Here is a 23,803-nt window from a genome sequence, read left to right on the forward strand (position 1 = left end):
GGCTCTTCCCCCTACTGCACAGATGGCCCCCATATTTATTTTAGCCACTGTTCAGGCTCGGCCTGTCAGCCAAGTCTCGTTGCCTCTACCAGGCCCCACCCTGGGAGCGAGGGCCGAGGGGCTGAGCTCTCGCTCTTGGAGAGGCGGTTACAGACACAGACCCCCGGCTTGCTGGCTAGCTTTCTTTCTATTTGAACTCTTCTGGGAGCAAAATTCTTTTCCCTGCTAATATACTCTCAAAGATAGTCCAGAAACGATTTAACTTACGTACACGGGCCCAAAAGGAAAAATGAAGATGAACTCCCACTGGAGTTTATCCCGCTCAATACTGAAACAGAGAAAAGGTGCGGGCACTTGCTGGGGTTTCCTGTCTTCCCCACTATGACACCCAGATTTCACTACCCCCTTTCGATGTTTTCCCCATAATTTCTCCTAAACATTTAAATAATTTCCGAGAATAAAATGGTCTATCTATATGCGTAACAAAATTACACAATTAAATTCACATTCTCAAAAATATTTAACGATACAGAAGTTCACATATTAAGTGAAAAGAGCTGGATAGAAACCATACACACAGTCGGACACCAGTTTCATAAAACACACACACGTGTGCATTTTAGAAAAATACTGGACGAGACAGCATCACAGCATCAACAGTGATTACGTGGTGGTGGACTTCAGGGTCATTTCCTACATGGGTGAGCTGGTCACACAATTTTAAAAGCAGTTAGTGGGGTTTATGAAAAACTCCCAGGAGCGGGTGATCGGTGGAAGCCCTGGGACCTTCCTCTCCGGAGCCCTGAGCAGGACCCGCGGCAGGAAGAACGGTGTTGAGGTAAACCTGCCCGGGGGCCGCCGGGTAAGATGGTTTCCGATGCCGACAGTTTCTACGTCGTCCCGGTGTGACTGTGAGGAATACAATCTTGGTCCTGCCTTCTGGATTTACAACCCTCAGAGACAGGCCACAAGCTAAGAGCTACTGCTACGCCTGCTGTAGACACGCCTCTCGCCCTCCTCACGCAGGGGCCCTGAGGGAAGCGCTATCCGCCCATCTTAAGAGGACACAGGCTCAGGTTAAATACCCCTCAAAGCTACACTGCTAGCCAGTGGCCCAGCCAGAAGGTGAACTCAGAGCTCCAACATCAAAGCCTGCTGCCTTAACCATTACATGGCCTCAACCAAATCTAAGGGAAACAACTACCAGATGCTTTAAAAATCACCGTCCCACGTCCCTTGGTCCTCTCGCCGTCTGTCGGGCAGAAACCTGAGTGCCCGGAAGGGTGAGGACCTGCCTGTCACAGGGACCCCAGGAGCGGCAGCGGGCTCCCTCACTTCAGCCGGGGCCCCACCACCCCCATGTCCTCTCTGGCCAGCTACTTCCAGGGTTTGATTTTTCAAAAACCAAGGCACCTCAAGAGCCAGCTCCCCGACCCGTCTCCCCTTTCCTAAGTCCTCAGTTCTAATCTGGGGTCTCAGAGGATACAGTGGTGTCTGCCCCCAAGGTCTATCGGGGGACACACGGAAACAGAACTACCTTTCTTCACAAAATAAAATCAACCCTAGAATTGGAGAATCTTTTCATCTTCATGTCTACCTGTCCTGGAAACAGATCTAAAGAGCTGATTTTCAGGAACCACAAAATCAGTGACTAAGGGTTCTTGTTCTAAGTCATATATTCCTTTAATTTTCTTAAAATAAGCATGTACTGCTTTAAAAATCACACACAGAAATGACTGAGTTTTTGTTAAGAGTATCTCCAACGCAGAACTCTCACTACCCATCCTGAGCCATCACAGACAGTGGAAATGACAGAAAGCCCAAACCATCGCCACTGACAGTCAAACACACCAGGTGGAGGCACCGCTGCCAGTCTGACTGGCACACCTGGAGCTGACCACAGCACCCTGCCTCCAGCATCTCTGGATGCTGACAAAGGCCTAGGCGGGCTCCTCGGCCCATCTCCAGCCTCCGTACGGCCAGCTGACCAGTGGCTGACAGCTCCCTCTAGCGGCAACGTTTGTTTTCTTTACTGCCGGAGACTGAAGCCCGCAGCCTTAAAGGCCAGCAGGAAACAGGCTAAAGGCGAGCCTGGATTTAATGAAAACGCAAATGACAGGCCACCACTTGCTGCTGAAGACCTACAGTATTATTGTAAAGGTACAGGAGCTTGGGAAGGAGGCAAAAAGTTGATGGTGGATTGTCTGTTAATAGTCTTTGCAAGGCCAAGAAAGAAAACCATGTACAAGTTAAATTTAGATATAAATAAGAAGCAACTAAGAAGCTAGACATTAGGGTAGGGCGGGTGGGATGAATTGGGAGATTGGGATTGACATGTATACAGTAGTATGTATAAAATGGTTAACTAATTAATGAGAACCTGCTGTATAAAAAAATAAATAAAATTCAAAAAAAAAAGAAGCCCTTCCTGCAGGGCGCCCTTTGTTCCTCTGGTAGAAAGAGTCACAGTAAATACAAGTCTCCGTATGCAGATTAAATGGTTCCCACCGCAAAAAGAGAAAAAAAAAAAGAAGCTAGACATTAAATGGTCTCTAGGGTTATCACACCTGATCCTGGACGGTGACAAGGGCTCTATGAGATGAGAAGCCACGTGAGTACTTAAGACAATGACAACGGTTTAAATGAACGTCAACGTTAAAACCTACACATCCTAATAGCTGTCCTTCAACACATTCTGCTAGGAAGCTGCAATTCACAACACCAGTCTGAAAGGCTGCCTCAGCGTCCTAAACGCAGAAATGGTGACCTGACCTGGCTGTCCTGATTGTTTACCAAAACCACTTCCAACCTGGGAGGTTAAAGAATCCTGACCACCGGGGAGAAGATGGAGTTCCATCGTTGGCCCCAAAGCCCCCTGGGAGAACAGCACCATCACCGACAGAGAGTTCAGGTCCAGCCACCGAGCCCAAGAGCGTGAGCCGCTCCCCCGGTCCTTCTTCCAAACAGCCTAGTGTCCGGCTCTGCCCACTGTGTGTTTTTTGTGTTGTTTTTATTTATTTATTTATTTATTTATTTATTTATTTATTTATTTTTGGCTGTGTTGGGTCTTCGTTTCTGTGCGAGGGCTTTCTCCAGTTGCGGCAAGCGGGGGCCACTCTTCATCGCGGTGCGCGGGCCTCTCACTGTCGCGGCCTCTCTTGTTGCAGAGCACAGGCTCCAGTTGCACAGGCTCAGTAGTTGTGGCTCACGGGCCCAGTTGCTCCGCGGCATGTGGGATCCTCCCAGACCAGGGCTCGAACCCGTGTCCCCTGCGTTGGCAGATTCTCAACCACTGCGCCACCAGGGAAGCCCCCATTGTGTGTTTTTAATCTCAGATGCGAAGTCAATTAGGACAAATCTGGTTTCAAAGAGGCCCCAAGATAGGCTTCCTGGATTTGAGAGCATTTTTTCAGCATAAAATTTTTCACCATCAGATTTTAAAAAGGAAGAAGGGCTCTGGAGTCAGACTTTTATCTCTGAAACCCTGATTAACTTTAACAGACCAAACAGAGGCTTAACCCTTGGCCCACGTGCGTGGAAGGGGCTGGAGAGCATCCAGTGAGCAGGGATGGGAACGGCCCCCGCCCCGGGGCAAGGACCACAGGGCGCCACCATATTCCGTTATGCTCTCCATCCTGCTGGCCAGCCTGCCTTCCTCCTTGGGACGTTTCTGTGGCTCCTGTTACTCTATTTTTATCCAGATGCCAACAACCAGGTCCTGGAAAAACTTTATGAGGAATCTACCATGTTCTTTCTGTTTCAGTGGCGCACAAACTTTTCCCTGCTGCTTTACTCCCTTAGAAAATAAAACAGAAGACTAGGGCAAACCTCTAGGTCATGTCGACTTAAGAACAGACTTAAATGTACTCTAAACATATCCACGAGTTATGCAGCAAACACTGCACCGTTTGCTACGTAAGCGCGCCGTTCCGTTTGTGGCCACAGAACCCCATCAGTCCGCTGGTGCCAGCCTGGAGACAGAGTCAAGCTCTCGGTAGAAAAGGTCCTTCCCTTATTAAGAACATCAGGATCAGTTTGTTTTTCGATAGAATTTAGGTTTGGGGTGTACTTTCTCTTTACGTGTTTCCTCAATTTCTCTTGCTCCAATTTTCTCTGATGCTCCAGGAAGTTTAAAATTATAATCTGTTGTGATGTAAGGTATCGTCCCTTCGAGCCCACGCTGAAATGGAAACACAGAGAAAATACTTCAAATCCAGCCAAGACAGAAGACAGTGTTAAAAGTGAGAGTCTGAGGAAGGCCCTCTCACTCCTAAGACACTCGGCTCCCCTCCCCTGGAAGGGCCCACTTACAATTCAACCCCACAAACCCATCAAACAGCATGAGAATGGGGGTGGAGGCTTCTCTCTCAAACCGGTAGAACGAGCAGGTGGGGAGGGGGACACTGGTGCCTCCCCAGCTGCCTGCAGGTCCTGCCGTTCGGTTTGGGACCACACGGATGCCCTTGGCCAACGTGACCCTCCATGGCCTTCCCACGGGGACCCCTGAAGACTGTCTTCAGGGAGGGCTCATCATGGGGACGCCACCTCTGCTCTTTTCTCCCACACGCACGTCTGCAATGACGGCTCCACCACGGGGCTCCTGGCCGTGCGTGATGGCGACTCTGGGCCCCAGACCTTTAGGCCACGCTGACATACCACCACGGAGTGTAAGCTTCCCAAACGATAACCTGCTCCCGTGACTCTCGCCCCGACTTCAGGCCCCCACTCTCTACTGTGGACACGGCCAGCGAGCTCCAGGGCTGCCCCCGGGGGCCGTACTCACCTGGCTCTTGAGAACACACTGTGGAATGGAAATGGTTCCAACCAGCAGACAGTTCACGTTTCTTAGCTCTTCCGGGGGCACAGGAGTGAGGATGTGGTAAAGCCTCTTCTCCATGTCGATCCCTCTACAAATTCCTTGAAAGCACACAAAACACACAAAAATCATCCTATCTGGGGGCTTCCCTGGTGGCACAGTGGTTAAGAATCCGCCTACCAATGCAGGGGACACGGGTTCAAGCCCTGGTCCGGGAAGATCCCGCATGCCGCGAAGCAACTAAGCCCGTGTGCCACAACTACTGAGCCTGCGCTCTAGAGCCTGCGAGCCACAACTACTGAGCCCATGAGCCACGACTACTGAAGCCCGCGCGCCTAGAGCCCGTGCTCCGCAACAAGAGAAGCCACTGCAATGAGAAGCGCGCGCACCGCAACGAAGAGTAGCCCCCGCTTGCCACAACTAGAGAAAGCCCGCGGGCAGCAACAAAGATCCAACCCAGCCAAAAATTAATGAATGAATGAATGAATGAATGAATTTAAAAAAAAAAACATCCTATCTGGAAGATATCAAACTTCCCCACCACTCAGAATTCTAGAATGGCTTTTCAAATAAGAGTTTCAATGTCAACTGTGTTTTGCTTTGAAAATACAAAGCGGCATATTTGCATATCTGAAGACTCTTTGTACCCTTCTCCTTGTTCAGCTGTGAGAAACCGAAGTCCTACACTGTCTTAACTAAGGTGCACCTGGGCCAGGGAGAAACCCACCAGCGGGGAACGCAAAGATGACCCAGTCTCTCCCCATCACCAATCCCTTCGTTACGGTCTGTACTAAAGCATACGAGTCCTGTGGAAATGCTTTTGAGAAGTTCAGTGTTGTATAAATCAAGAACACATACTAACTAAGGGTTTTGCTAATCTTTAGGTGTGTAGGCCCAGCCCCCTTCCAGAAGTATACACTGACGGTTACTGATGTTAGTGAGCCGGGGGACGATCACGTGAGGCAGGTTTGGTGACGGAGGCAGGGACTCAAGCCTGCCAGGCACCGCGAGGCTGGGTCCACAGGCTGGACCCGCGCGAAGGGACGCACCAGGATGCAGTGTGATCTCGTATGTGCTCAGATCACCCCTGACTGTGGGGAGTCGAGTTACACAGCTTTTCCACTAGTCCGGGGCAAGAAATGAGACGGGCGTGGTGAGAAGAGATGCGGTAGAGGAGTCTGACATCCTGAAAACAGAACTACCAGGCCTGCGAGTGGGCTGGATGTGGAGAATGAAAGCAAGGGGGTGCCAAGGAGGACCCAGGGGCCGGACCCAAACGCCAGGGTAAATCTTCAAAGGACCGTTCATGGCCTGGGAACTGGGGATGGTGCGGGCTAGGAGGAGGAGATTCGGGGAGAACATCAGGGAAGGGGCAGATGGACCTATCAGGACTCAGTTTGGGACCCAAGTCTTAGGTGCCAGCGAGACATCCAAGCGGAGAAGTGCAGTGGTCACGTGGGCTTGGAGCTCCGATGCACCGTTGTGCTGGAGAGACCCCTCGGACGTCAGCCTGAGATGGACTCAGAGCCCCAGCAGTGGGTGGGAGGGCCCACGGAAACCATGTCAGATGAGAAGGAGGCCGTGACCAGGCCCTTAGGAATCCTGGAGGAGTTGGCAGGAGAAGCAGAGAAAGAACCGCTTCCTTCCTGCCCTCCGGCCCGCACGGCCCGCTATACAGGAGACAGAGAAGCTCTCTGGCCACCCCAGCCAGGTGACAGCGACAAGGACAAGGCCAGCCATCTACAGTTGAAGAAGCGGGTCAATTTCAGTAGGTTTACAGCCAGGTGTCCCTCTCAGACTCACCAAACCCCACACAATCACAGATGGGTGTCTGGGCAAGCAGGATGGGCCCATGTGCGTGTCCTCTGACATCATCCAGGATCTTGCAAAGCCCAACCCAGCTGGCATTCACAGCGTACAATATGTGGGTAGGCGCGACATCAGCGTGGATAATCCGGAGGGCAACGGCGCTGAAAGGGACCTGAAAGATACACGCGCACCCCGCCCCCGTGAATTCTACTTGAAAGACTACTTTTAATTTTTACAAGTTGACTCGCCCGCTATCTGAAGTTCTATCTGCCAAACCGCCTACCGAGAAACATCTAAACAGAATGGAAACACCAACCAGCATTTTGTTTCGTGCTTCACCCTTCTAACACAGAGAACCTAGGAAACTTACACAGAGCTCCTGTAGACCAGCAATACCTGCTAGAAATCTAAACTGAACGCCTGGAACTTTGTCTACAGAGACACACGAGGTGCGACTTTGGAGACATCCTACACGAGCTGAAGCTGAGGGAGGGAGACTATGAAAACCCATCACTGAGAGGCCTCCTGACGGGAGAGAGTAAAAATCCATTCAGTGAGAAAAAGCCTCCATTCACTCCCTAATTTAACTATCGCAATAAGAAAAATCGACTGCATTCCCAGAGCAAGAGGTAAATAACTACCTTTAACATGTAACTTTCTGGGTAATTTCAAACTTTTAAAGTAGAAAAACTTTTTTTTTTTTTTTAATTTATTTTTTGGCTGCGTTGGGTCTTTGTTGCTGCACACGGGCTTTCTCTAGTTGCAGGGAGCGGGGGCTACTCTTCGTTGTGGTGCACGGGCTCTAGGCACTCGGGCTTCGGTAGTTGTGGCGCGCGGGCTCAGTAGTTGTGGAGCACGGGCTTAGCTGCTCCGCGGCACGTGGGATCTTCCCGGACCAGGGCTCGAGCCCGTGTCCCCTGCATTGGCAGGCGGATTCTTAACGACTGCGCCACCAGGGAAGTCCCCAGAAAAGCATTTTGTTATACATATTATTTAGGCTTCAAAAACAAATGTGAGGGGGACTTCCCTGGTGGCGCAGTGGTTAAGAGTCCGCCTGCCAATGCAGGGGACACGGGTTCGAGCCCTGGTCCGGGAAGATCCCACGTGCCGCGGAGCAACTAAGCTTGTGCTCCACAACTACTGAGCCTGCGCTCTACAGCCCGCGAGCCACAACTACCGAAGCCCGTGCACCTAGAGCCCGTGCTCTGCAACAAAAGAAGCCACCACAGCGAGAAGCCCACGCACGGCAATGAAGAGTAGCCCCCGCTCACCGCAAGTAGAGAAAAGCCTGCGCAGCAACGAAGACGCAACACAGCCAAAAATAAATAAAATGTTCAAAAAATTGTTAAAAAAACAAATGTGAATTTGTAACAAAAGGCAGTTTAAATTACTGGCAGGTAAGTTTCACGTTCAGTTATAGAGCATCGCCAAGTGAGTAAATTGCAGTAAATCAGCCAAAACTCCATTAAACCAACTGCCTTAGGTTCTTCAGTGGAGATGACTTGGAAGCCTGGAGCCAATCTCTCCATCAGGCTCGGGAAACGCATCCTTGCCCCCCGGGTCACGGCCCCTGCCTGTGCGACCTCAGGCCAGTGTGTCCACCTGGCTGTGCCCGGTTTTCTACGCTGTAAGCGGGGTCTGTAACAGCACCTCCCGGGCAGGCTGCCACCCCAGGTAACGTGCTCGGCAGAGCGCGTGGCACGGGGGTGCTCAGCACTGCACGGGCCACAGAGCAGAGCTGAGTACCCTGGGCTCTAGAGTCAGGCCGCCTGGGCGCCGGTCCCGGCCCAAACTTTTACTATGGCCCTTTGGGCAAGCTGACTCAGTGCCCCTGGCCTCAGTTCTGCCATCTGTAAAGTGGGGATAATAACAGCGCCTCGCTGAGTAAAGGAGTTAACCCAGGCTTAGAAGAGAGCACAGCACAGGGTGAGCACTTAGAAATGCTACCTGTTGCTGTTTTATCCTGTCATCATTTGGAATCCTAATGTTATGGTGGTTTCTTCTCAAATGAATTCTTCAGAGGTTGGAATCCAAGACGCACATACTCTAGTGCCAGAATCTACTTGTGACGATATCGGAAATGGTTTCAGAGTGTTCTCCGGGTGCCAGGCCCTGCTGTGAGCGCTCGTGAAATCTGCACAAGCGTTCTGCGAGGTCTGGCACCGCTGCTCCCAGGTGAGAGCCCAAGCTGCACACAGCCAGTCAGTGCAAGGGCGGAGATGGGCTGCCGGGGTGTAATCCCAGCGCCACCCCTGGTATTAGTAGAACATTCTTAGCCAGGATGGAACCAGAGTCGGGCCCAGCACAGCAGTGAAGAGCTCGGCTCTGGAGCTGGGCTGCCTGGGTCTGCGGCCAGCTGTGCCACTCACGCTGGATCACTCAGCTCCCATCTGTAAAACGGGGACCGTCACCAAATCTACGCCATAGGGCTGCCCTGAGGACTAAATGAGTGAGGCGCTATAAAGTGGTCAAAGTGCTCCTGGCACACAGGAAGCCGTAGGCGTGTTTAGGTAACCCAAATAAAGACAATTCCAAGAGTTCAGATCACCTGATAGGGTGTCAGACCATGTAAGGGACACAGTGGCTTTGGCACTGGGGGCTGCAACTGGCCAAGGTAACTCAGCACTGCCAACTCGCGAAGGACTTTGTTATGTGATTCTCTGAAAAGTAAATCACAACGAGGTAAACAGAGATTTAACCTTACAGACCCACCTCCCACTAGAGACATCACACAGATTCTATGCACACAACCCACGTTCCAACCTTAGCAGCTGCAGACCCTGCCCTTCCATAAACCCCCTGGAAATCCTTCAAGTCAAAGCCCCTGGCAAGCAGACCTGGAGGCCAATTCTGGATGTTTCCACTGGGAAAGTAACCATTCAGAAAATAACTGACTCTCCTTCATAAGTAGACAGCTGTGACAGAGATCTGAAAAATTTTAGAGGACTATTCCTTTGAAGGAATTGAGGACAGAAGGCCTTGTAAGACTGAAGAAAACTAACTTCTCCAGCCATGATGCTTTGCTTACCTATTTCTTGGAGTTTTTCCAGACACAAACTCCGACTTAACTGACATCAGTTTGTATCCAGTAAACAGAACTGGATTCTCCTTTTCTTCGTCAGCAAATTCCAAATTGTCTGCAAATTCTGCCAGGTGGAATCCTCTGTTTCTGACTTTGGACGTGCTCTTTGTGTACAAGCCGTCCATGTCGTCCACGTAGCTTGGGCTGAGGTCTGGCATGTACCTACCCCGGTCGGAGCTGAACTGAACGACGTGGCTGGGCGACAGCAGTCGAATCAGGTCAATAAGAAGCAGGAGACCCTGGTCTACGAGGAAGGAGACCACGGGAGCACAGTTAGTGCGCAGAGAGGCGACGCACTCCTGCAAGAAGCTGGACTGCTTCTGAGACAAGGAATTGCCCAAAAACCGGGCTTCGGCACTACTGTCTGGAAGCCACGCACTTATCCCCACTGCCCGACCCTCCCGCCCAACCCATGCGCCTCTGTGGGCTTACCTGCCACCCAGCCCATCGTGTTGACGATAAGCGGGGACTCTCTCTTGTAGGAGCTGAACACATACTTTATTATCTCAATATAATTTTCAAAGTTGTTTTTACAAGAAGGCTTCCCGTAATAGACCATTTTCTGGGGTGTCCTCTGGTGGGTGAAAGGTGGTCCTAAGAAGATAAAGATGAGAGTCATCAATCCGGGAGAACCTAAGAGGTGGCGAGGGTTTTGGTCCAGCCATCGTCACTGACAAAGCTCCTCAGGAAATCCGAGCCCGTCCTACCACTAGGAATAGCTGTGCTCCTACTTTCGGAAGTCTAAGCTTTCAACTTCACACAAAGACACGCTCACGATTACATACACAGTTAACCCCAACTAAGTCCTAATACAGCCACTCATTCAATAAACATTTACTGAACACCTACTGAATGCTGGGCATTGTCCTAGATACTTAGGACATTTCTGTGAACTGAACAAACATCCCTACAGGGCTTACACACTAAGGAAACAACGATTAATAACAGCAGCAGTCACCTGTTGGACTACAGTACTTACTATGTCCTACGTATGCTACACACACAGTCTCTAGTTTTCATAAACACCCTGTGAGACAGGTAGTATTACTTTCCCCATTTTTACAGACAAGGAAATTGAGAAAGAGATTAACTTGACCAAGGTCACACAGCTAGTAGAAATCAGCTGGACTTGAACTCAGGTGGTCCAGCTCCAGAGCTGGTGCTCCCTAATCACAACAGCAGTCTGTCCATCCCCTCTGGCTGGGGCCGGCGCCCACAGCAGACAGGTGGCCAGGACGACGTCGCAACACAGTTGGCGGGGCAAGGGCCTTGGTCAATGCGGTTGGGGCGAGGCCACCTGGGAAAGAGCTGGCGAGGCTCCCCTCCAGGTCGGGGCCAGGGGATTCGGGGCAGCCCACAACAGAGAAGGTGGCCTGCGTAGTCGAGGGACTGAGCAAATACAAGGGGAATGAGCAAATATGTAAATATACTGAGAATAACGGCAGCCAGGGTTCTTACCATCAGAGAAGGAACTTATAAATATGGAAGGGGGAAGGCTAACTAGAATGAACCCTGGGTGCTAGATTAGAATCGGAATGACCAGTGCAGGGAACTACCTGGCGGTCCAGTGGTTAGGACTCCACGCTTCCACTGCAGGGGGCCCAGGTTCGATCCCTGGTGGGGGAACTAAGACCCCGCAAGCCACGTGGTGTGGCCAAAAAAAAAAAAAAAAGAATGATCAGTGTAAACTCATGGCTCTTAATAAACAGAAAGATACAGAAAGACATAGAAATATGTGTGTGTACATATATATGCACACACACACATATTATATACGTACATACATGACATGCATGGGTTTAAGCATATGTCCACGGAGGGGATCTAGAAGAAATGACACCCAGAAGAAGATAAAAAGAGCACACCTAGTTAGAGTGGAAAACCCTGGCAAACACTATCTTAACCAATTGATCAAAGCTAACATGTCTGGCAACAGGACAAACTGACAGCATGTTGATATGACACATGGGGAACAGCGTCACTTCTAAATCGAACCACGGGGGAGCCTACAAACATACCCTTCGAATTGTCAAGGTCATAAAAGATAAGAAAAGCTGGAGGAACTGTTCCAGACTAAAGGGGACTAAAGATTTGTAAGTACACACTGGGCCTACACAGATGATTGGAACAGTGGACAAAATCGAGTAACCACACTGTAGCAATGTTACTATCCTGATTTTGGTGGTTGTATTATGATTACACAGCAGTGTCCTTGTTTTTAGAAATACCCACTGAAATACTAAGGGATAAAAAAGGAAAAAAAAATTAAATGAAGTAGAGAAAATGTAAAAGAGGAACAATGAAACCAGCTAAAGAGCTAAGTCTAAACAATTTTTTTTTTTTTTGGCTGCGCCGTGTGGCTTGCGGAATCTCAGTTCCCAGACCAGGGACTGAACCCAGGCCATGGCAGTGAAAGCCCGGAATCCTAACCACTAGGCCACTAGGGGACTCCCCTAAACAATTATTATTATTATTTTTTAACATCTTTATTGGAGCATAATTGCTTTATAATGGTGTGTTAGTTTCTGCTTTATAACAAAGTAAATCAGCTATACATATACAGATATCCCCATATCTCCTCCCTCTTGCGTCTCCCTCTCACCTTCCCTATCCCACCCGAAACACGTAGTTTTGAGAAAGCTGTTAAAATAAAGTAAATGTGTTTAAAAATTCTTACTGACTAAAAGCGTGTTAAATCGCTAATATATCTAGCAACCTAATGTGATACCGTCTGCTTCCTTTAAAAATCAACTTAACAAAAGTCACACAATTATCTGAACAGAAACAGAAAAAGCATTTGACAAAATCCAACATCCTTCCATGATAAAAAACATTCCACAGACTAGGAATAGAAGACAACTTCTTCAACCTGACAAAGGTAAACTGAAAAAGCCACAGCCAACATTTTACTTAATGGTAAAAGACTGGATGCTTTACCTCCAAGATCAGGAACAAGAAAACGATGTTTCCTTTCTATTCAACATTGTATTAAAGGTTCTAGCCAGAGTTATCAGACAAGAAAAAGAAATAAAAGGCATCCAACTTGGAAATGTAGAGATAAAACTATCTCTAGTCACAGATGACGTGATCTTATATATAGAAAATCCCAAAGAATTCACAAGAATGCTACTAGAGGTAATAAAGGAATTCAGCAAAGTTGCAGGGCACAAGATCAAAACACAAAAGTCAGTTATGTTTCTATACACCAGCAGTTAGCAATATGAAAAGGAAATTAGAATAGCAGTTCCAGTTACAATAACTAAAAGAATTAAATCCTTAGGAATAAATCTAACCAAGGAGGTAAAATACCGCTTAAAGAAATTAAAAAGGGAGTTTCCCTGGTGACGCAGTGGTTAAGAATCCGCCTGCCCATGCAGGGGACACGGGTTCAAGCCCTGGTCCGAGAGGATCCCACATGCCGTGGAGCAGCTAGGCCCGTGCACCGCAGCTGCTGAGCCTGCGCTCTAGAGCCCACGAGCCACAACTACTGAGCCCACGTGCCACAACTACTGAGCCCGCACACCTAGAGCCCGTGCTCCACAACAAGAGAAGCCACCACAATGAGAAGCCTGCGCACTGCAATGAAGAGTAGCCCCCGCTCGCCACAACTAAAGAAAGCCCGCAGGCGGCAATGAAGACCCAACGCAGCCATAAATTAAAAAATTAATTAATAAATTAAAAAAAGAAATTAAAAAGGGACTTCCTGGGCTTCCCTGGTGGCGCAGTGGTTAAGAATCCGCCTGCCAATGCAGGGGACACGGGTTCCAGCCCTGGTCCAGGAAGATCTCACATGCCGCGAGGCAACTAAGCCCGTGCGCCACAACGACTGAGCCTGTGCTATAAAGCCCACGAGCCCCAACTACTGAAGCCTGTGTGCCACAACTACTGAAGCCCGCACGCCTAGAGCCTGTGCTCTGCAACGAGAAGCCACCGCAATGAGAAGCCCACGCACCACAACAAAGAGTAGCCCCCGCTCTCAGCAACTACAGAAAAACGGCGTGCAAGCAAAGACACAATGCAGCCAAAAAAAAAAAAAAAAATTAAATAAAATGAATAAATAAATAAATTTATATATATATAAAAAAAGGGACTTCCCTGGTGGTCCAGTGAGTAAGACTCTGTGCTCCCAATGCAGGGGTTCCGGGTTCAATCCCTGGTAGGGGAACTAGATCCTGCATGCCGCAACTAAGAGTCTGCATGCCGCAACTAAAGATACCCCATGCCACGAGGAAGATCCCGTGTGCCGCAACTAAGACCTAAGACCTGGTGCAGCCAAAATATATAAATAAATATTAAAAAAAGAAAAGAGAAGAAAAGAGAAGAAATTAAAGAAGACCTAAAAAATTAGACTGAACACAATCCCTATCAAAATTCTAATAGCCTTTTCCCCAGAAATGGAAAAGCCTATTCTCAAATTCATATGGAATTGCAAAGGGTCCCAAAAGGCCAAACAATCTTGAAAAAGAATAAAGTTGGAGGACTCACATTTCCCAACTTTTAACCTACTACAAAGGTACAGTAATTAAAAGTGTGGTGCTGGCCTAAGGGCAGACATAAACCAAAGGAATAGAATAAAGAGTCCAGAATGATTTTCAACATGGGTGCCAAGATCACTCAGTGGGGGAAGGACAACAAATGGATATTGGAAAACTGGACATCCACGTGCAAAAGAACAAAGTTGGACCCTTCCCTTGTATCATACACAAAAATTAACTCAAAATGGATCAAAGACCTAAGTGTTAGAGCAAAAACTGACAAAATTCCTACAAGTAAGGAATTAACATCGAGAATATATAAAGAACTCCTAAATTCAACAAAAACAAAGAACCCAATTCAAAAATGGGCAAAGGGGGACTTCCCTGGTGGCGCAGTGGTTAAGAATCCGCCTGCCAATGCAGGGGACACGGGTTTGAGCCCTGGTCCGGGAAGATCCCACATGCCACGGAGCAACTAAGCCCGTGTGCCACAGCTACTGAGCCCCCGTGGCACAACTACTGAAGTCCGTGCACCTAGAGCCCGTGCTCCACAACAAGAGAAGCCACTGCAATGAGACGCCCGTGCACTGCAACAAAGAGCAGCCACCCCTCGCTGCAACTAGAGAAAGCCCACGCGCAGCAACGAGGACCCAACGCAGCCAAAAATAAACTAATTAATTAATTAATTAAAAAGATGGGCAAAGGACTAAACTAGACATTTCTCCAAAGCAGATGTACAAATGGCCAATAAGCACATGAAAAGATGCTCAACATCCGTTAGTCATTAGGGAAATGCAAATCAAGACCAAAAAGAGATATCGCTTCACATCCACAAGAAAGGTCATAATTAAAATAACAAAAATTGGGACTTCCCTGGTGGTCCAGTGGTTAAGAATCCGCCTTCCAATGCAGGGGACACGGGTTCGATCCCTGGTTGGAGAACTAAGATCCCACATGCCGTGGGGCAACTAAGCCCGCGCGCTCCACAGCCTGCATGCCACAACTACTTTGTTCAAGATCACAATAGGCAGAAAATGAAAACAATCCAAGTGTCCATCAACAGTTAAAAGGATAAAGAAAATGTGACATAATGGAATAATTTTCAGCCATAAGAAGGAATTACTTTTGACATATGTTACAACATGAACAGACCTTAAAACCTTTATGCTTAGTGAAAAAAGCCTGACACAGAAGAACAAATATTGCATGATTCCACTTATATGAGGTGCCTAAATTAGGCAAATTCATAGGGACCGAAAGTAGGCTAGACGTCCATAGGGGCTGTGGGGGACTGGGGTGGGGAATGGATTATTGTTTAACAGGTACAGCATTTCAGTTTGGGACAGTGAAAAAGTTTTGGAGGTAGATAGTGGTGATGGGTATACAACACTATAAATGTATTTAATGCCACTGAACTGTACACATGAATAGTTAAAATGATAAGTATCATATTATGTATATTTTTGTATTAAAAGAAAGCAGTGTGGGAGTTCCCTGGTGGCCTAGTGGTTAGGATTCCAGGCTTTCACTGCCGTGGCCCGAGTTCAATCCCTGGTTGGGGAACTGAGATCTTGCAAAGCCTCAAGGCAAAGCCAAAAAAAAAAAAAAGCAATGTGGGACTCTGATTTGGAGTCTGAAACATAGAAAGGATATTAGTAGGATAACTGATGAATTCTGAAAAAAGATCTATAGATTAGTTAATAGTATTATATCAATGTCAATTTCTTGATTTAGGTCATTGTATAGGGTTATATAAGACGTTAATATTACTGAAAAGTGTTTCCAATTTACATAAAATAAAATGGATGGGAGTTCCATTTACTAAAATGGAACCCTAGAAAGGTATTATTGGGTTTGTGTTTTTGTTTTTTGAGGCTAGAGGAATAGTTATGGGAAGACCATGAGTTTGGGAGCGGGGGAGAATGTTCTCTTTTTATATGTTATACTTTTGTATTCTTTGAATTTTTTTTTTTTAAACAATACTTTTTTTTTTTTTTTTTTGATTCATTATTTATTTTATTTATCTATCCTTGGCTGCTTGGCCGTGTTGGGTCTTCGTTGCTGCGTGCGGGCTTTCTCCAGTTGCGGCGAGCGGGAAATACTCTTCGTTGCGGTGCACGGGCTTCTCATTGCGGTGGCTTCTCTTGTTGTGGAGCACGGGCTCTAGGTGCGCGGGCTTCAGTAGCAGTTGTGGCTCGTGGGCTCTAGAGCGCAGGCTCAGTAGTTGTGGCGCACGGGCTCTGCGGCACGTGGGATCTTCCCAGACCAGGGCTCGAGCCCGTGTCCCCTGCACTGGCAGGCGGATTCTTAACCACTGCGCCACCAGGGAAGCCCTATTTTTTTGTTGTTTTTTTTTTTTACTTTTGGCTACATTGGGTCTTCATTGCTGCGCGCAGGCTTTCTCTAGTTGAGGCGAGCGGGGGCCACTCTTCGTTGCGGTGCGCGGGCTTCTCTCATTGCGGTGGCTTCTCTTGTTGCGGAGCACGGGCTCTAGGTGCGCGGGCTTCAGTAGCAGTTGTGGCTCGTGGGCTCTAGAGCGCAGGCTCAGTAGTTGTGGCGCACGGGCTCCGCGGCATGTGGGATCTTCCCGGACCACGGCTCAAACCCATGTCCCCTGCATTGGCGGGCGGATTCTTACCCACTGGGCCACCAGGGAAGCCCTCTTTGAACTTCTTGTATCATTACTTTCGCACTGTATGAAAGCAAGACATTTAAGAAGTATATGATACATACCTAGAACTGGTTCTGTAACATTAAGTAGAGAAATGCAACCTGGCGGAGTAAATTCTGTCTGTCCCAGATCACATTCCAAATAGTCAATGCAGGATATACTGAAAATTTAAAAGAAAGAAAGAAAATCTTAACTAGTTTTACTGTGCCCAAAGGGTAAATCAGATTGTAAAGATTTTACGTGACGCACAGGCATAATCCACCCCATGCAGCCTCATGGGTAGAATGCTCCAAAGACGACAACCAACACAGAAGAAGAACGGTAAAGAGAAAATGGGACACAGGCAAGGCCACAGTGTCCACTCATTATATGGATAAAACTTTGCCTTTCTTAACATTTTATTTTTAAAATGCAACAGAATTTATCCCTACCCTGACTCTCTGGATTTGGACAAATACATTTTCAGAGACCAAGTGACAACTGTCGCGAGCTCACCGACAGGCAAGGTGGGTATACCTGAGAGCGCCATCACTTTGCCCCAAAACCTGGTATAACCAGACCGCCTCACTCAGCTGAGTGGCTTTGCAGGGTTGTATATATAATCTCTGCTTAGGAGTCAGGATGCATTCCCATCTAGTTTCTCAAATCAAAAATCCTACTTCCTGCCAAAAATCTAGCAATATGTCAAAAATACTCTTACCTATTTAACAACTGGTTAATCAGGTATCTAATAAATGTTGACTTGCCAATGTCCTGGGAGCCACAAACCAGAATGACAGGGCAGCCGTCTGCTTCTTCTGGAGGTGAAACAAACATTGACCCCTAAAATTAGCCATCTTCTTTAGGACGCTGATCATCAACAGTAACCCTCTGAGGCTTTGGTGGATAAACACGCTAGACTGTATCGGTACGTATTACTCACCACAAGAAATGCTGACTAACTCGTCCATGACTGAAAAGGCACTCTCGGTTAAACGAAGGCCGTTTTTTTTTCTCTCTCTTCTAATGCCGACAGATTTCAAGGCGAAATACTCAGAGTTAATCTGGAAAGTCGGAATCTGAAAGTAACAATGTAAACTTTAAGAAAAGATGAAAACAAATACACTTCTTTTTCTTCGGTTCTAAATTAATAAGCCTCATATAGTTGTGAGCTACAAAAGATAAATTTGATCCCTCCCTTTCTCTCACCCCCCAAATCCAACCCTCCGGTAAGTCTTGTTGACTCCCAAAGCCGTCCATGTCTCTATTTTCACAGCTTACGCTTACTTCCAAGCTGCCACCACCTCTGCGAGAGACTCCAGAGAAAAAGAAAATGCATGGAAATTTAAAAGTGATGGCCACAAGAAAAATTCAACCAAAGACCCCAGCTGTAGAACAGGTTGGTGATTTGGAATAAAGTCAAGACAGTCTCCAAAAACATCAAGCAAAAAGACAAAGAGTTGAAAGGAGGGACTCCCCTGGTGGTCCAGTAGTAAAGAATCTGCTCTCCAATGCAGGCGATGGGCGTTCGAGCCCTGGTCGGGGAACTGAGAGCCCATATGCTGTGGGACAACTAAGCCAGCACGCCACAACTACTGAGCTCACGCGCCTCAGCTAGAGCCCGCGTGCCGCAAACTACAGAGCCCATGCACTCTGGAGCCTGCGTGCCACAACTAGAGAGTGAGAGAGAAAAAAAAAAAACCCACCGCCACAACTAGACAGAAGCCCGTGCACCGCAACAAACCGCCCGCGTGCCGCAACTAAGACCCGACGCAGCCAAAAATAAATAAATAATAAATAAATCTTTAAAAAAAGAGAATTGAAAGGATGTGGGAAGTGGAGACATGAAGTCCGATGGCATTCTAGCATAAGTAGCAGGAAACCACAGGAAAGCCACCGGAGGAATGAGAGCAGGGCCCTGGCAGAAGCAAGTGGGTCTCAGATGGAATAAGGGAGGACCCAGGAAGAGACCCCACCCACGATCACATCCGCATGCATTTCATCAACCCTGAGGAGAAGGACGTCATAAAAGGAGCAAGAATCAGCCTGGGGTGAGGATTCCCAGCAGCTATTCTGGATTCTAGAAAACAATGAAGCAAGTCCTTCAAGGTTTCGAGGAAAACTTCTTTGAACCTGTAATTCTACACTCCGCTCAACTATCAATCACTGAGGGAAAAACAGGAACATCTTATAAAATGAGAGCAGCTAAAGTTTACTATCTGCCTTATGTGAAAATATAATTCCAGAATGTATTAACACGTAAGTGTGGAAAGGAAAGTTATCCAAGAAAGATCATAAGGAGTATAAACACTTCTGGTTGGGTAAGTCGCAGGGACAAAACAAAAAGCTGAAAATACATGAAAAAAGAATGAGTTTGATCGTGGCATCTGAAACATTCACTAGGTAACATGGGATTTCCATTCCCTTCTCTGTGGCTCCGACCAAGCTGCTGGATTCTGTACTAGATTAAATTTATGTGACCACAAGAGCCCACTCATTGTCCTGCCCTTGTTTCATATCTTCCAGCCTCCAACCCCCTCCTACTCCCTAGGTGATAACCTTGAACCATCTCACAGCGTAATGGGAAGCAATCAGAAGAGACCTTCCCCTTGCCCCTGGCTCTGTCCCAGGCACTGCCTTCAGCCACTCTGAAGGAACTGCCTCTGCTCCTAAGGCCAACCCTCCACACAGACACCAGAACCCGCCCTTCGAGGTCCAATCCCCCACCTCGCTCCAGCCATCCTCTCCCTCATGCACCAGCGGGCTCTCTCCTGTGGATCTTTCCCACCTGCTGTGTTCAATCACGAGGTTTTTTTCCATCCACCTGAACAAAAACCAGAACTCTCTAGTTCATGTTCACTCCTCCCACCACTGTTTCATTTCTTTCTTCCCTTTACAGTTAAACTCTCTAAAAGCAAAATCCCTTACTACTAAACCCTTGAGTTCCGCTCTTCCCCAGGTCTTGACCCCATTCCAGTCAGGCTAGCCCCCTCAGCAATGCAATGAAACCACTCTTGTCCAGATGGTGATTCTGCACCCAAGTTCCCTTCTCAGGCCTCATCTCACCATCAGCTGCCTCGGGGCCTCCTCGTCCTTCAGCGGCTCCCCGACCACACCCGCCTGCTTTGCTCAGTCCCTTTGTTGCTCCTCGGGCTCAGACCCGGAAGCTTCTCATTTTTACCTGTATCAACTCCTTGGTGTTACTATCCCGTCTCATGGGCTCCAGAACCCTCTTCTGCTGAAAGCTCCCAAATTTATATTCCCAACCTCCTCTCTGAACTTGACTCACACACTGCACCTCCCACTTGACATTTCCAGCTGAATGTCTAAGAGGCATCTTTAAGCTACAGATTTAAGTCTCCTCCTACAGCGCCCCGTCTCCGTGCACCCAAGCGGTCACACCTCACACCCAGTCTGTCTGATGTTCCTATAGAGTTGACTCAGTCTACTGGCTCGTGGGAGACAATTATAGTGACCGACCCGACTTCAGGAAATTAATAATAAGGGCAGCAAAAATTTGGAGATGAAGAAAGAGAGAGATGGGAGAAAGTGTAAGTACATTGAAATTACTCATTCTCATTCAGAGTTTAGAGAAAATTCATACTGTCTCAAGTTAGTAAATCAAAATATAAAGATAACCATTTAAAAAAATATAAAGATAACCATTGAAGAAATATCAAAAGGCATTTAACCAACTATAGTAGAAAACGATGACTTTCTCTGGGGAATGAAGCTAAGGGGGGTAGAAGAGACAATTTTCATGATATAGCCTTCTATACTGACTTTTACTTTACACACATGTCACATTCTGTATGACTTACAGCACAATGTGACAGACAGACTGATCTTCCAAGGGGGCATCCTACATAGTCATCTGACTGTTTTGGTGAAAGTAATTAGCAAAACTCTGAATGAAAACTGGTTCTACCTCTTGTACGAAAACGTAAGATAAACCTGGATGGCTGATTATGAAGTTCACAGTGGAGGTTTTCAGACGTTCCAGCAACAGAATGGAACACAGAGGAGAAAAATTCTTCATCAAACAATATCTGTCATCTGTAAAGAGAGATATAAACTACCTTAGAAATAGCACGCCATTAAACTCTATGCCCTTTAGGACCTCCTCCTCCTCTGCTAAATTTCAAACTTTTTGAGACTAGGAATTATGTTTGAGAGACTTTTTCAGGAGGCCATATTGCATGACAGGAACACACCTGGGTGGGGAAGTCAATCCAGGTTTGCTACCTAAACACGCTGTGTGGCCTTGGGCAACTTTTCTCATCTGTAAAATCGTGAAAACAATAGCTTCACTCTCAAGACCCTGGTGAGAGTTTAAATAGATACCAGTAAAGAGTACAAGTTCTAGGCCATAGTAAGCATCTGAAAATTATTTGCCTTGGGATTTCCCCGGCCGTCCAGGGGTTTAGACTCTGCGCTTCCAATGCAGGGGGCACGGGTTCAATCCCTGGTCGGGGAACTAAGATCCCACATGCCGGGAAGCGCAGCCAAAAAAAAAAAAAAAAATTATTCACCTTATTATGATACACCCTTAGTAAATCATGCAGTTTTTTTCATTACCTTGGTTCAGATAAGATCTGAGCAAACTTCGGGCTTCCCTTTTCATCTCTTTCTTGCTTTTCTCATGCACTGAGTAATGAACTGCATTGATAGTCAGGCGAGAGTGGGTATAGGTAGAGAAGACATTTTGGGCAGGTTGGCCTTGGCTGATGGTAAAACCAAACACCTGCACCTGGCCATAGAGGCAGGTCACACGACAGATCCCGCTAAAAGTAAAGCCCTAGAGGGAAAGAAAAAAGAAAGGAAGAAATAAGGTTACAGATTCTGTTACCAATGACAGAAAACATCTAAGATCTTAACTGGCTACTCAGACATCAAAAGGAGGCTGATTTCCAAGTAACAGAATACCCTGTAGGTGACTATCTAGTATTTTAAACTAATAGATTAAAATATTAATATTTTTAACCTAAGATCATATCCTATGGCAGCTACAGGGACAGAGAGTCTGGTGAACACTGACCCGGGGGGGCCCCCTGAACTCAGCTCTGCTGTACTCATGGCTCCCTGTTCTTACAAAGGTCCAGCGCCTGCCGAGTCTCTCCCGTTCTTGGGTTTTCACTTCCCTCCTGTATTGCAGGGGACCTCCCAGACCAACGTTCAGGTGAACGTCAGGGGCCCTGCAATCAGGCTGCCAGGGTTTGACTGCTGGCTCTACCTCTGCTGTATAACTTTCTGGCAAGTTACCTAAGCTATACTCTTTCTTTCTGTAACCATTCCTAACGGTAATGACTCCGTAGAGCATGCATGAGTACTAAATGGGTTCGTATGCCCCAAACACTTAGAACACTTACAGCCTGACATTTCTAAGCACTCGGTAAATGCAAGTGCTATTATTATCATTATATTATTATATTGTATATATTATATATATAGTATATTATATATATAATGTATGTATTATATATATACATTATATTATTATCATTACTACTAAAGTCCCTCCAGCCCCGAAGACTTAGAATTCCCTCGGGAGGGTCCTTGTTACGCTCTGCCCAGCACCACCGCCCGAGGAATGCGTCCAAAGGACCCGCAGGGGGACACGGGCCTCTCCCAGCCTGCAGCTCCCGGGGCTGCGTCCCCACCCCTCCTGCTCTGCCCTTCCGGCTTCTCGGGCGCGACCTACCTGCCCCAGCGGCAGCAGCAACACGGCGCGGCCCGAGCCGGCCGACCGCACTGGCGGGATGGGGAGGAGCGCGGAACAACTCGGGGCCGGATCCTCGGCCGGGCGGGGGCTGGGGGCCGCGGTCTTGGGCCTCCGGGGCGCCGCCGAGCGCGACACCAGGCAGCAGCCCTCCCGCCAGTCCGCGCCGGCCGCCTGGGCCTGCAGCAATCGCCGCCGAAAGCGCCTTCGGCCGCGCCAGCGCAGCCTCCCGAGCCGGCGGCGGGGCCGGTAGCTGAGGATGAGGTGGGGCCGGGCCTTGCGCGCCCGCAGCCATGTGGAGCGAGAAGGACCCCTCTTATACAGTAGCAGGGAGTCAGCCATGCTGCCCACCAGCGCCTGCTGCTCGACAATCTCGCGAGATCCCATCGCTCCGCCCCGCGGCCCGTCCAGCGGCCTGGGAGCCGCGGGTGCCCTCTGCCGGCGGCCTCGACAGGGCCTCCGGGCCTCACCCGGCCCCTTGGAGGCTCACGCCCTCCGGCGGTGGGGGGCGGGTCTGGGGGCCGCCTGGGGCGACACCCGGGCCGGGTATCCCAACGAAGGCTCCATTTACATTATGCGAAAGCCCCACCCCGGCCGCCTGCAGAGGGAAAGTCAGATACCCCGAGTCCAACGCCACCTCTCCGGAAATCCACCTAGGATTTTTTTTTCCTGCAGAGAAATCTCCAGGATTGACGTTTTAAACAAAACCGGTCTATTTGCATACCCTGTTTGCATGCATGTGTCTTTGAGCTGAAGGGAGCAACCCTGTTTATAACAAGGCGAAATCGGGATGATTTACTCAGAATTTCAATTTCAGGACACTGAGGACTGGGGTGGGTGTGTGGAGTTGCAAGGTTAACTCAAAGCCTTGTCTCACTGGGTAAACTGAGGCCCAGGTAAAAGGTTTTAAAATCCTCAGCTCCCAGAGAGCAACCTTCCACACCCTGTTCCTCAAGGCCCCCAGAGAAGATGTGTTCCAGCCTTCCTCTGCCTGCCCCCAAATACCAGGGCTCCCTTTCTGAGCCAGGTGAAGCCACAGGCAGCAGTGCAAGGACAGAACCCACAACCGTCCAGAGGAAGGGCCAGTGGGTGCCACCCGGTTTGCACCTGTGCCTTTACCCTGCCCGGTTCCTGAGGAGGACGGCAGCCCCAGACGGTGGAGGCAAACAGCCCGGTTCCTACAACTGGGTTCCAATCCCACCCCTTCCAAAGGCATGAAACCGGGAAGTATCTGGGCAGCGGCCGACCATTC

At 48.4% G+C, this 23,803-nt stretch overlaps 1 protein-coding gene across 1 annotated transcript; it reads right to left on the bottom strand.

Moving 5' to 3' along the window:
* Positions 1-501: 501 nt before the first annotated feature.
* NOL9 (nucleolar protein 9) lies at positions 502-22,912 on the bottom strand. Its single transcript, XM_068538783.1, has 12 exons — positions 22,534-22,912; positions 21,411-21,630; positions 20,761-20,888; positions 17,776-17,911; positions 17,554-17,650; positions 16,916-17,013; positions 10,140-10,301; positions 9,654-9,951; positions 9,174-9,285; positions 6,620-6,797; positions 4,784-4,917; positions 502-4,180 (listed from the first exon to the last, which is right to left on the bottom strand). The coding sequence occupies exons 1-12, from the start codon at positions 22,891-22,893 to the stop codon at positions 4,031-4,033; spliced, it is 2,073 nt and encodes a 690-aa protein (XP_068394884.1). The 5' UTR covers positions 22,894-22,912; the 3' UTR covers positions 502-4,030.
* Positions 22,913-23,803: the final 891 nt, after the last annotated feature.

The sequence above is a fragment of the Eschrichtius robustus genome, chromosome 3, assembly GCF_028021215.1.
Source record: "Eschrichtius robustus isolate mEscRob2 chromosome 3, mEscRob2.pri, whole genome shotgun sequence".
NCBI lineage: Eukaryota > Metazoa > Chordata > Mammalia > Artiodactyla > Eschrichtiidae > Eschrichtius > Eschrichtius robustus.